The sequence below is a fragment of the Phaseolus vulgaris genome, chromosome 1 (genome assembly GCF_000499845.2).
Source record: "Phaseolus vulgaris cultivar G19833 chromosome 1, P. vulgaris v2.0, whole genome shotgun sequence".
NCBI classification, from domain to species: domain Eukaryota; kingdom Viridiplantae; phylum Streptophyta; class Magnoliopsida; order Fabales; family Fabaceae; genus Phaseolus; species Phaseolus vulgaris.
In genome coordinates, this window is record NC_023759.2 from 46261839 (window position 1) to 46275786 (window position 13948).

General features: G+C 35.8%; 1 protein-coding gene and 1 pseudogene across 2 annotated transcripts; one reads left to right on the forward strand and one right to left on the reverse strand.

Moving 5' to 3' along the window:
* The first annotated feature begins 212 nt into the window (after positions 1-212).
* Positions 213-11909, forward strand: LOC137814709 (cysteine-tryptophan domain-containing zinc finger protein 3-like). 2 transcript variants are annotated; one of them, XM_068617590.1, is made up of 14 exons: positions 213-909; positions 1773-1845; positions 1937-2067; positions 2217-2618; positions 2712-4045; positions 4521-4927; positions 5042-6855; positions 6937-7094; positions 7431-7591; positions 8323-8723; positions 8997-9792; positions 9898-10053; positions 10161-10245; positions 11680-11909. In XM_068617590.1, exons 1-10 carry the CDS (start codon positions 730-732, stop codon positions 8496-8498), a joined length of 4836 nt encoding a protein of 1611 aa, XP_068473691.1. In that variant the 5' UTR covers positions 213-729; the 3' UTR covers positions 8499-8723; positions 8997-9792; positions 9898-10053; positions 10161-10245; positions 11680-11909. The 2 variants fall into 2 exon arrangements, with proteins under 2 accessions (XP_068473691.1, XP_068473690.1); XM_068617589.1 differs by having other exon boundaries at positions 8323-8486.
* Positions 9618-10026, reverse strand: LOC137816089 (uncharacterized; annotated as a pseudogene).
* Positions 11910-13948: the final 2039 nt, after the last annotated feature.

The following is a 13948-nucleotide window of genomic DNA, read 5'->3' on the forward strand; positions in this document are numbered from 1 at the left end:
AGTAATTTCGAATTAAAATTGAATATCCAACTCAGCTAAAAAGCAAGATTGCCCTTAAAAATGTGTTTATCTAAGTAAGAGAAATGAAATAAAAAAAGGGGAAGTATGAGCACGCGCCGGGTGTTGCGTTTGGTTTGTTAGTAGTGTAGTTTTGGACAGAGTTGGAGGGTTTGAAGCGGAAACATAAAAACGAGGTAGCGAAAGGGTAAAATGGTTTCTTTCGCACTTTTTTTTTTCCCTTATCAACTAGTTTCTCTCTCTATCCCACCGTGGGATTAAAATATTGTTTATAACGAAAAATAAAAAAAAGGATTTAAGAAAATAAGAAAAATAAGAAAAAAAAACGCGGCTGCTGTATTCACCAAAAACAGAGACACGGTGAGAGGGAGAGAGAGAGAGAGAGAGAGAGAGAGAAACTCTGTGTTGATCGATCCCAGCTAAGATTCAACGTTTCAAATAATCGAACACGGGTTTATTGATTTTTCGATTGGCGCAGGTTTTGCTAAGAAATTTGCAATAATTTTCGTGAATTTTGAGGCTGTGATTTCTACGCGAGCCCGCGATCGTGTAGAATTTTTCAATTACCGGCGGGGTTGATTCGTTTGGGTGGGATTTTGATTCCGAGGAATGGATCGAAGAGGAAGTGGGACTTTGATAGGGACGGAGGGTTCTCAATGCGGAGGTTTAAGTTGAAGGGTTTGATTTTTGTATTTTTTGGTATTTTTTTGGATGATTTCTGCAGGAGGTAGGGATGCAATAAAGGGGCTGGGTTTAGGGTTAGGGTTAGGGCTGGGTGCTGGGAGGAGAGAGATGATGGAGTCTGAGCTCGAAGAGGGTGAGGCCTGCTCCTTTCAGAACCATGAGGATTATGATGCCACCGTTGATCCCGATGTTGCCCTCTCTTACATTGTAAGGCCCCTTTAACTTGATTTTGCTTGCTCTGGTATTCCAAGTATAGTTTGCAGGTTTTAAAGTATGGAATTATAGCTGTTCACTTGTTTTACCTTGTTAGATCCGTGACCTGAATTTCGTTTCCGCGGTTGGCTTAAGTTGTTTAGTTGTGGGGTGTGCACTGCTGAATTGTGCTTTGCTGTGAGTTGAATAGGTTTGACATGTGTTTAGCATAGAGAGTGTTATTGGAGATTTTGAATTTTTGTGGTCTTTGTGATGTCAACTTGATGCATTGGATTGTTGAGGATTTTTTTTTATCAATCTGCTCGATCTGCCTGTGGAAATGTTGTTTGAATCAGATTGGTGACGTAAAGGATTTCTTTTCCTTTTTAAGGCTTCTTGTTTGATTTTTTGGCCCTTTTCCTTTCATGAAGAATTAAATGTTCAGTTATTCATGTGCTTTTGTTCGTAAATTGATGTTTATAGTTTAGGAATGCCCTTTCCCATTGGATAGACTTGTATATAGTATCATCCACCACGCGCCAAAGACATGGAAGAATTATTTTTGTCTGTGTTCTCATTCATAACTACAAGACAACATGAAATACGTGTTTTACCGTTTCTCGGTCATAAAACTCGTAAAATGGAAGTTGTGTATTTAAGGAACGCAGTTTGAAAATCGAAAATCGAGGCAACGGTGAGATGGCTACTGGGTACATTTAGAAACTTTCCGTTATTTCATATAAAATGCTGTTTGTTTCCATGTCATGAATATGTCCACATCCATTGCACATTGTCAGTTAGATTTAGTCCTGTTCCGGTTTTGATAACTGTTCTTTCTTTTCTATCGAATTTTACATTTCAATTTTTCTTTCCCAAAGGATGAAAAAATTCAAGATGTTCTGGGACACTTTCAGAAGGATTTTGAGGGTGGGGTGTCTGCTGAGAATCTTGGTAAGTCTTGTTAGAATCAAGACTCGTCCAATGTAGGATTAAACATTAAATAGTTACTGGAATGATATTGAGAAACAATTGATCATTTCAGGGGCAAAATTTGGTGGTTATGGATCATTTTTGCCCACCTATCAGCGATCTCCTGTTTGGTCTCATCCAAGGACTCCACAAAAAAATCATAGTCAAAATACACCCAAATCTCCGAATAATTTGCTGCCAGAGGTAAATTTCTTATGTCACATGGGCATATCATTATGTGACTGTGATACATTTCATTTTAACTAAATTGATTACTGTATTTAAGGTTTTATGACTTGACTTTGTATTATTTTTCACTTTCAACTTATTTCAATTTACATGGTACCTTGCAGGGTGGGCAGGGCGATGCTGTACAATGTTCGACTGGAACTCAGTCATCAAGACTTGGCACAGGTTCTGGTAACTCTTCGGGGATAGCTGCAAACAAGGGTCTCTATTTAAATGATGGAACCCATCAAGAAAAATACTTGATAACCACTAATGTTGATACATCCACTTCTAAGCATGAGTCTCTAAACAAGAAAATTACTAGCACATCGGACCAGAAGACACTGAAGGTTCGAATCAAAATGGGTCCAGATAATTTGTCAACACGGAAAAATGCTGCAATATACAGTGAAATTGGTCTGGATGTGTCACCATCATCATCACTAGATGACAGCCCCTCAGAAAGTGAGGGGATTTCTCGTGGTCCTCAGGAAGCTCCTTTTGAATCTCCAACCATTATCCTTCAGGTATATTATCTTTTGGCATTTTTGATTATTCTTTATTCTATTCATATTGATGTTGATGAGTTTAGTTGAATATTTTATGGTGTCTTGGAACAGATTATGACCGACCTCCCTCAGCTATTGTCACCACTTTCTGAAGGTATCATCGAATTAACTATAAAGGAAATGCGTGCCAGAGATAGCATCCCTGGTCTTGTTCATCTGGATGATGCAGAAAGTTTTGACATATCACTAAATGAATCTAATAATGTGAAAGGAGATAGAAAATTCTCAGGGGGGAGTGGGAGGAAAATGAAATCTCTGGAGGGTTGTGAATCCTCAATGGAAGTCAAGGGTTCTACAAAGAAGAATGCTCAGATTGAGACTGGAGTGTTGTCAAGAAAGGAACAAAGTACAGATGCATCTACTATGGAGGAGCTAGTTTCAAACACTATGAAGCTTCCACTTTTATCCAGTTCATATTCTTTCAGTGATGACTTGGTTAGGGTTGATGATGGGCCATGTGATTCTTTGAAGGAAGCCCACAAAGTTACGGAGAGGGAGAAAACCTTCTCTGTTCAGGGACAAAAGGAATGGCCGGAGCCAACATCTACTGAGGTGAATGGTTTTGCTGAGAGGGGGAAGGGAAGCTCAAGAAGAAAAGTTATGGGCGATAAGGTTCCTTTTGATGACTATATAGTGAAAGAAAATTCTCATGGGGATTATAATTGCCACTCAATAATAGCTGAATCTAATGTTTCTAAAGTTAGGACAACATCAAACACTGAAGAGCCTCCTAAGAAGGCCAATCAGAGAGGTAGCCTATGTGAACAAGACAGTATGGCATTACCTGTTGTGACAGAACATCCCTTTCTGGTTGCTAAGAAGAAGACAAAGGGAAGTCATGACACCATGGTTATGGAGAAGGAAAAAGAAAACTTGAAGATTGGATCCTCTTCGGTTCCTAAAACAAAAAGGAGTTCCGATGACAGTTCTGCATCAAAAAATGAGACTGAAGATGTTAGAGTACAAAAGAGTCTAGGAAAGACTAGAGATACATATAGAGATTTCTTTGGAGAATTGGAAGACGAGGAGGACAAAATGGATGCACTGGAGACCCCTTTTGAAGAAAAACTGAAGGAATCTCAGTTGGTTGGGAGGAGTGCACCTACAACTAGTCGTGGAGCAAAGGAGAGACCAGGTGCTAAGAAAGTTGATAAGCTGTTAACAGATGAAATGTACTCTAAAACAGCCTCAAATATTTGGTGCACTGGAAATGCAAATGGAACTGCTGTAGAGAATGGTAAAGGGATTCCTGTAATGATACCTCCTGTTGAGTCAGATGATAATTGGGTGATGTGTGAGAGTTGTCATCAATGGCGTCTTCTTCCTGTTGGAACAAATCCTGATCACCTACCTGAAAAGTGGCTGTGTAGTATGCTTAATTGGCTGTAAGTTCTGTTTCATTGGCTAAATCTTTTATTGTCCATAATTAAAGTATTAATGCTTTGTATGGACAAACTTTTCCACTAGCACTTATAGGAGAATAAAATAAGAAGGTAAAATACTTCTCCACATTAGCTTTTATAGAAAATCTCTCAATTAACTTATCCAAAAGTTGAAGGGCACAAGTTGATTTTAACTTATGTAGAAGTTGGATTCATTTTAAGTTTCTCCAAACAGGGCCTCATATTAGCGAGCTTGTCAATTGGAACTAACCCAGATCTTTTAAGATTGGGGTGTGGTCTTGATTTTTGGAGGTTTGATAATCCATCCGGCCCACCTATCCTCCCATACCCAGTAGTTGCACCTCAAACATCTTCCCTCCATAAAAAAGTATTAGGGAAACTAAATTGTTAGTTAAACTATATGAAAACTACTTACATGATTATAATGGATAATTAACATTTCATGCATAATATGCAGGCCGGACATGAATCGATGTAGCTTTAGTGAGGATGAAACCACTAAAGCACTTATTGCATTATACCAAGCACCTCCTTTTGACGGTCAAAGCAGCCTGCAGAATGTCTCTGGCAGTGTTATGGTGGGAGGAGCCATGGCAACATCCCAGCATCCTGACCAACAACAGCTAAATAATGATGTGCATGCAGTTCCTCGGGGGAAGAAAAAGTTTGTGAAGGAGATACCAAATCCTATAAATAAAGACAACTTTTCTCAATCATCATATCCTTTCAAGAAAAACGTGTTGTCTGCAGTGAAAAGTAGGAGTTTAAATGATGTGAACAAATCTCCTGTCATGAGTGAGGCTGATGTTCCAACAGAGAAACACAAAAATAAGCGTAGGACGCTTGAGCGCAGTTCTGATATAGGTAACTCAAACTGCACATTCTTTGTTTTTGTCTGCTCAGTATTAACTGAAGTGTTGATGTTCAAAGACTTGTTAAATTTCTCAGTTATCTTCATTTCTTGAATTTTGTTCTCAGGTGATACAAAGAATATGAAGGTCAAAAGCAGGAGGGATCATGATGAAGATTTTTCTAGGCCATCCAAGAAATCTAAGAGTCACAAGGCTCACTCTACCAATGAAGAGTGGACTGTAGAACAGAGTGGGACTACTAGGAAGGTGGGTGTTCAAAGTTCAAATAGCACTTTTCCAACTACTTCAGTTGGCAAAGATCGACCAAGACAGAAAGCCCACTCCTCTTCAAGGGACTCCAAATCAAGAAAAGACAAGATTCCAGTTTCCGCTGAAAACACAAAAGATAAAGGTCATGGTTCGTTGGATGAGGGATCTCTTGATCTGGGGAATTGTGATTCAATTGGTAGTGTGAAAAAGAGGAAACTTAAGGGATATCAAGATGCTATAACTTACAGCCCAGGAAATCCTCGCATACAGGAGAGCAAAACTTCTGAGCATGATTTCAGTGATTCAAGGAAGGAAAAGAAGGCAAAAAGTTCAAAATCTGGAGGCAAAGAATCAAGTACCAGTAAAGGCAGTGGTAGGACTGACAAAAAAGTTAGTCATGCAAAAAACCAAAAATTCAAGCAAAACCCTGAGAGCAGTCTGTCACATCGGAGCTTGGATGGCATGGACTGTTCTAAAAGGGACTTGGGGTCTTTACAGGTTTCAGTTGCTGCCACTTCAAGCTCTTCCAAGGTTTCTGGCTCTCACAAAACCAAAGCCAGCTTCCAAGAAGCGAAGGGCTCACCTGTGGAATCGGTGTCTTCATCACCTATTCGAATTTCAAATGCTGATAAGTTTTCAAACAAGGAAATTACTGGGAAAGATGATTCGCATGAGATTGCTGTTGTAGATAGTCCAAGAAGATGCTCAAATCGTGATAATGATGGTGGGATTGATCGATCTGGAACAGCCAGGAAGGAGAAATCTTTAACCGTTGCGAACAGGCCAGATTTTCAGGACAAAGGTGTTAATTACATGTCCGATACTAAGATTAAAGCTGAAACAATCGGCTATTGTACAAATGGTGGTGTTGACACCATAATCCCCGATGGGACCTATGCAGGCAAAGAGCAGATTAAACATCCAGGTGAAGACAAAACTGATGTTTCTTATGCTAATATGTCTCATACAAGGAAGAATGGCATGGAATCTGGTTTCGAGGACAACAATGACGGCTGTAAGTCAGAGTCCCATGTAGATAAGGTCAAGGTCAAGAATGCTAGTTCTTCAAGTCAACTGAAAAACCAGTCTCCTCTAGGTGAGGCAAAACATAAGGATGGAAAAAATAAGTTGCAGGAGAAGTTCGGGATCAAGCCTGACCAAAGTGAGAATATACATCCTGTCAAGAAAGATTATACAGAGAAAAATGAGACTAGGAAAAAAGAGAATCACTTAATTCGAGGTCATGACTTTCAAGATGTTAGTATGGATGCCCTTTGCAAACAGGATGCATTTCAAGCTCCATCTCAGACTCAGTTGCCAGACTCTGATAGATCCACAAAGAAGTCTCTGTTGGAAAGAACTGATCAAGAAGTACATGGAAAAGGGAAGCTGTTGTCATCACGACCAGTTGGTTTACTTAAAGGAAATGGAGATGTCGAAGTTGGTCCTTCCAAAGTCGATGATGCGTCAAAGCTGCCAAAAAAGCAATTGAAAAAGACCGACCATCAAAATGGAAATCAGCAAACTGGTTCGAGAAATCCCATACTTAATGGTCACAAGTCGAAGGAGCTTGATGCCCCTAGTCCAGTTAGAAGGGATTCTTACAGCCATGCTGCCAACAATGCTGTGAAAGAAGCTAAAGATCTTAAGCATCTGGCTGATCGTCTTAAGGTTTTTACATTGTCTCTTTTAAACTATTATGCTTTTTCTCTTCTTGATGCTATTTTACTAATTTTGGGTTTTATCATACAGAATTCTGGATCTGGTGAAAGCACTAGTCTTTACTTCCAGGCAGCCCTCAAATTTCTTCATGGAGCCTCTCTGTTAGAATCTGGCAACAGTGATAATGCTAAACACAGTGAGATGATTCAATCAAAGCAAATGTATAGTAGCACTGCAAAATTGTGCGAGTAAGTCAACAATTTTCTTTATAAGCATGGTTATGTATGTTTTAAAAATCATATTTTGTTTAAAGTACCTGTGTAAATATTCTTTCCTTTATCTATTGTTCTATTAGGTTGCAAGCATGCCTTCAAACCTCATTACTGTACCTGGCATAATTATATCTTTCAGTTGATTTATGTTGTATATCATAGCCTTAAATAATTGGATTTTTTTTATAATGCCATAACCTCATCACTGTACATGGCATAATTATATCTTTCAGTTGATTTTATGTTGTATATCATAGCCTTAAATAATTGGATTTTTTTATAAAGCCATCATCCAATATATTTTTTTAATAGGTTTTGTGCTCATGAATATGAGAAATCAAAAGACATGGCTTCAGCTGCACTTGCCTACAAATGCATGGAGGTAGCATATATGAGGGTAGTATATTCTTCACACACTAGTGCAAGCAGAGATCGGCATGAGTTGCACAATACACTGCAAATGATTCCTCTTGGTAATGAATTTTGTTACTTGATTTTCACTGCATCCGCTTGATGCAATTTTTTTTATAAGTCCTCAGTTTCTTTGGATTTGTCCTATATCATACCAAATCCCATCTCCATTTTGATGCTTTGGTAAATAAGAGAAAAATATTCTGATAGTTTTGTGAAAAAGTATCATGTCATGTCTCATTCATTATAATAGATTATCTGAACATTATCCATTTGACTAACGTTGTATGACGTGATCATGGATACGTGTCCTCTTTGGTGGTTTGTAATTTTGGGGTGGGGGTAGGGAGGTATGTTTGGTAGAGCTTATTTGGACTTTATGAGGAGGGCTTATGACATTATAAGCTGTTTTTTTGTGTTTTTCAAGTTTCATGGAGAAACTTATCAAATTAAGCTCTTTTAAGCAAAATCCAGTAAGCTTCAAAGTCAATTTACTGATAAGCTCTCATAGGATGAGTTCTTAACTTCTTATAATAATTATTTTGTTTACTAAATGCACCCTTAATGCATGAATGATAGAAGGGAAAAGAGAAGAAGAAAAAAAAGGGAAGAAGTTGGACATGGCTAATTTTGTGGATACAGACAAGTCTTCTAAATTTTATTTTCCTTTCATCATGTTAATGAACTACTGATTCTCTTTCTCAAGAGTGCCTTTGACATCATAGTGATGAAATTTTAGTAGATTAATCTCTGATCTCTCTCCTTTTGTTTTGGACCTCGTTTCATTTGTCAGGCGAGTCTCCATCATCATCTGCCTCTGATGTTGACAATGTTAACAACTCTACAGCTGCTGACAAGGTTGTCACCATATCTAAGAGTGTCAATTCGCCCCAAGTAGCTGGAAACCATGTTATTGCTGCACGACATCGTCCAAATTTTGTGCGATTGCTTGGTTTTGTGAGTATATAGTTCTTCTTCACAGAAGTATGATCTTGGCAAAAGTCTCTCCCTTCCTCACATTGATTGCCTTAAAAAACTTACAGGAAATCATAGTTAAGAAGAAGGCACACATAAATTTTACGTAGAATAATTGAAATTCTGAATGCCTTTGAACGGTTGACAGTGTGAATTTGGTGGTTGTCATATTAGGCAATGCTTTCACCCGAGCTGTGAAATATGGTTCCTAGTTAGGAGGTAAAGTTTATGCTAATAAAAAATCTGGTATCCAACATGCAATCAATACAATCTATTTGATTCCAATTCTATTCCTACTTCAGACAGCTAGGGCATGCCATAAATAAGATCATATGGTCTTCTGACCTGGATTGTGATTTTAGTGTTTGCAAAAGTTATTACAGCCATGAAGCCCACACTAACAACTAAAATGCTAGCTAAAATACTTTGTTGATTGTGTCTTATTTAGTTTGTTTGTGATATTTTGGAACTAAAGGCATGTATCAATTGCAGGCTCAGGATGTTAATTTTGCCATGGAAGCGTCAAGGAAATCACGGAATGCTTTTGCAGCTGCTAATTCAAGCCCTGGTGTGGGCAAGAATACAGATGGTATCTCCTCTATCAAGAAGGCTCTTGATTTTAGCTTTCAAGATGTGGAGGGGTTACTTCGTTTGGTACGGATTGCTGCGGAGGCCATTAATCGTTAAAGGATCCGTTTAATTGAGAAGATGATTCTAGTCAGTTATGAACATGTATTTCTTGGTCATGTATAAAATCTCCACTCTGACAAAAAAAGTCTGAAGTTATGAAGGGCAAGGTTTATTTTGTTGGATCTTGATTCAATCTTGCCAACAGGTGAAGCTAGTACTGTCTCTATATACATATGGCTGCCGTAGACAGTGAAATGGAAGTCTCAATTTACAGTCAGGAATTCGGTTGCGCTCTGTTGTTTACAAGCATAAAATCTTTGCAATCCTTGAAACAATGTGGAGGCCCTTCCTTAGAAGCAAGGTTCTGTAATGCAGATTCTGAGCTCTACATTGATATGTGGAATGATGCTACTTCCAGATTATAAATTGATGATATGCATAGACTTAGAAGTTTGAAACTAATTGCTCTCTTGTGTCCTTTCCTCATTCCGGAGGGTTTACTATTTTGTCAATCTGTACATGTGTAAAGTTGTAACTGCTGGGGAGAGGAAGTTGTGGATTTTGTATTACTGCAATCATGCTTCTACTAGTGGTTCTGCATTTTCTTCCCCTTTCCAATCTCTTCCCGGAAAGTAAAGTCAAAGAGAGCCAAACTAAAGTGAGCATTTTTTCTTAATACGAGGACATTCATGTTCTGTTCCTGAAGCCTTTTTTCATTTCCCAATGGCCATTATTTACCTGATTCGAATCTTGTCTCGTGCAGGTTGTCTTGTACAATGTCGGGATTAGGGGCAGAACAATATTCTTTACTCATTTTGTTGATAGAGGCCAAGCAGAAAATGAAAAAGGAGAGATGTACAGGAAGATTTTTTTTTTTTTTGTGGCAGGCAATTTACTGCAAATGGATGTCAACTTAGAGGTATACAGATGCCCATGTCTTGAAAAATTCGTTTTGTTTGCTAGCCTAGTGATTGCCAAGACATCCCTAACTCTTGATCGCATTACATTTCTTCTTTTTTTCTGAAGGGATGCAGTGGATGTAAATAAAAATTATATAGATTCAAGTTAAAGACAGGGCAAGCTGATTGCTGCATTCATGCAGAATATTCAGGTATTTTACCATTGTGATCAATTGATCATGTTGCTGCTAAACAATTGTTGATGTGTACTGCTAGAGAAATTTCTATATAAAGTGTTCCAGTTTTTATATAGACTTGGTTTTAGCTTAAATAGATAAATTTAAATAGATGTTATGTTAACTGTTAACTATTTGCATATGATTACGATGGAAAATTTAAATAAATTCTCTAACTTAAAGGTAAAATCTCGTTACTAAACATTAAGGATTTGTTTAATGCTCACAATAAAAAAGTGATAGGATAAGAGCAAAATAAATATTAATCGTATTCAATTTTGTGCGTACCATGATGAAAACTAGATAACAATATGTCGTAGTACTGTGAAATTAGTGACAACCATGATGATAGTGATGACAATGATAGAAATTCAAATGAGATGGTTGCTACAATAATGATGATGATTATGGTAATAATAATAGTTGTAGTAATGGAAATGATAATAACATGATGGTGGTGGTGATAATAACAGTGGTGGTAGTAATAATGACGGCGATTAAAGTGGTGATGGTGTATTGGTAATTATTATGATGACAAATTATAACGTTGGTAACAGTGATTGTGACAATAGTGAAAGTGGTAGCAAAAGTTTTGACAATAATGATGGAAGGTATGGTTGTTATTGTGGCTAAGATGATGTATATGGGGTGGTGGTGACAATAACAAAGGTGATGAAGGCAATGGTTAGAATTATGGCAATGACAATGAGAATAGGGTGATGCCAAGGGTGGTAATGATAATAGTGGTTGTAATGAAGAAGAGGTAGGGCGAGAGTAGGAGGAAGGTCGAATATCTTATCTTGCTACTTTCTTACTCAGCTTCTCCTTTGGATAAAAAAATACATTGCACTAACATGATATAAGACAGACAATGGGATAAGAAAATCATCTTATCAGTTCACTGAACAATATATTACACAAAGGTAAGATAGTTATTATATCTTATCCCTACTGTATCTTGATCATCAAAGGGACCCTAAAGTGATAAGCGTACAAATCCTTATGTGTGTTAATCCGTGATACTTAAGTCTGATCTTTTGAGTTTGTATAGTTTACTGTTCTGAAATGGCTAAGAGGGACAACTTGGATTGTAGTCACTTTAAATTTTACTTTAATTGAAAGGATCTATATCAAGATTAGGCATTTCACACGTGTAGCACAGGAACTAATTACCAGAACTATAGATAGGATTGTACGAGTCATTCGAGTAATGGATTACCTAACGTAAGACTCGGCTCCCTCAAAGGATCAGCTCATTATGGAATATATCCCTTTTCATACTTGCTTACTGGTTTTTGCTCTGTACATTGTGCTGGTATTTTTATGGCTTGTATGTGGTATCGTAAAATAAGTAGTCCTATTGCACTTTGTGAGGGTTTGGTGCCAACCTAACATAGTCTGTGGTTGCAGGTTTTAGCAACTGAGGCAAATACCAGATAGACCTACATTTAGCTGGCCAAATCTGTAACTGACCTTGGTGAAGCTCTTTCTTCATCTTTTTCCCTGTTTTTCCCTTAGTCAGTCTTACTGTATTTTTTTTTTAAACAGTTGCTAGTATTGGGCATTTAATTTTAAATTTTGACTTAACTAACTTGTTCTTATAATGTACATAGCTTTATATTCATCTACATTTCTGAATATTTCATCCTTCTGGTTTGATAGCGAGTGTCATTTGGTGTGTCTTGGGAAGTTATTTGAAGCATAGAATTGAAAATAGTTTAGTGAAAGATTAAGGGTGTATTTTGGTTTTGGCAGTCGTGGCAGTGTTTAATAATATAATTGTTAAAGATAACAAATGTGGAATTTTCTTTTGTCAGGGTTAAAATAAAATATTTATTTAGAGCTGTAGTTAAAATATTTTACAGATAAATTCCAGAATTATAATAAAATGCAAATCCATAATCGGTGAAAATGTTTAAAGTGGAACAAATTTTAACTTCAGTCTTTATATGTTAATTTTAGTTTATATTTTTTTTCCTATGAATTTGGACTGTAGGAATATAAGGAATTAGGTGGATGTTTTTAAATATAAAAAGTAAAAGGTAAAGTTAGTACAACTATTAACGATTAATTAAGTAGTTAAATCTAAAACTCAATAACAGTTCATGTGGATATCATTTTAAATGTATTTAATGCCAGAATCATAACTAATGAAATAATTTTGTAATAAAAGAAATGATAAATCAAAATTACTAGGTTTAAAAAAATTAAGAGGATGGGAAAATAACCTCATTTTGCTGGAACTTAAGATATAATCTTAAGGGAACATTTAGATTACCCTATCTAATTAACTTTTCGGCTTATAATAATTCCATTATGTTAAAGTTATGATATTTATTTTAAGAAAAATATTGAATTATATCTTGTTACACTAATAATTTGTAAAAACAATTGTCAATCTAATTATTAAATTATGATTTTATCATAGATGTTCAAATTAAAATTTATTAAAATTGAATACCAATAAAAGAGTGATTAGATTGATTTCATGGTTCATATTAATATACATATATATATATATATATAATGTAATAAAATAGTATCTTGTTCTACTTCCATTTATTTATATATATTTAGATTTATCTCAATTATACAAAACATGTTTGTATGTAAGAACTAACTATTTTCATTAGTATATTGTATTTAAACTCTCTAATCCATGGAGAATCATAACCGGTTCTAATATTTGTGTCTTCATATAATTTTAAATGATAATTTTATCCTTTTAAAATAAATGGTGAGATGTGAGTAGCGTTATGTTTGTTTGGACCATTTTTTAACTTTGGACAATTTATAGTGAGTGTGATGGCTGCTAGTTATCAGAATGATTTCAATGAGTCTCCAGTTTTTGTTTTACAAATTCTTGAATGTCCAACTTGATAATATTTTAAAATATAATCCATTATGCATATACGTATTTTGAGTTCTATGTTCCGGAATACATTTTGGTATTCTAGTATTCTAAAAGTAGAATTCAGAATACATATATATGTATTTCGGATTCTAGATTTTGAAATACACATTTTATCAAGTTTTAACATTTTTTAATTTTTTGTATATTTGTTTTTAACTGGAAGGTTGCATATTGAATAGTGGTTGTTGAATATAAAAATGTTATTCCAATGGTGAAGTAAAATGTTCCATGAAGTAGATAATTTATTTGAAATGGACGAGTTCAATATAATAAATTTTGTGACATATGAAAATGAATTGGTTTGAGGAGATTGTATTTGGTCATTTACAATAGATAAAGTAAGTGTAATTGCATTGATTTGTGTAAAAAATATGTGACATCACATATACTTAAGATGTAATGTATTTGTGTAGGTATTTGGTATGTGAGATGACTTACTTCAATAGATATGTAAAGTTTCTTTTTGACTAGGTTTTGTAATTGTCATATTTAGGTCTAGCATAACAAATGGATAACAAGGAAGGAAGACATGTGTGTTGTTAGGCTGTAAAAATGGTGCTAAGTATAGAAAATACAAAAAAACAATTTGAAAATGATGGTGACTAGTACAAGAAAATGTGATTGTTCTTTTAAATTAGGAGCAAACTATTTTGTCATGCAATAGGTTGGGTGTTGATAGTAATATGTGATGGTCATAACCATGAATTGTGTGATTCATTAATTGGTCACCCATATGCTACTAAATTAAAATTGGATGAGCATTTC

Excerpts from the sequence above, each read along its gene's own strand:
- LOC137814709 (XM_068617589.1), top strand. The coding sequence starts at position 730 with ATGATTTCTGCAGGAGGTAGGGATGCAATAAAGGGGCTGGGTTTAGGG. Across the intron at positions 910-1,772 it reads ATGTTGCCCTCTCTTACATT|GATGAAAAAATTCAAGATGT; the intron begins GTAAGGCCCCTT and ends TCTTTCCCAAAG. Across the intron at positions 6,856-6,936 it reads ATCTGGCTGATCGTCTTAAG|AATTCTGGATCTGGTGAAAG; the intron begins GTTTTTACATTG and ends TTTATCATACAG.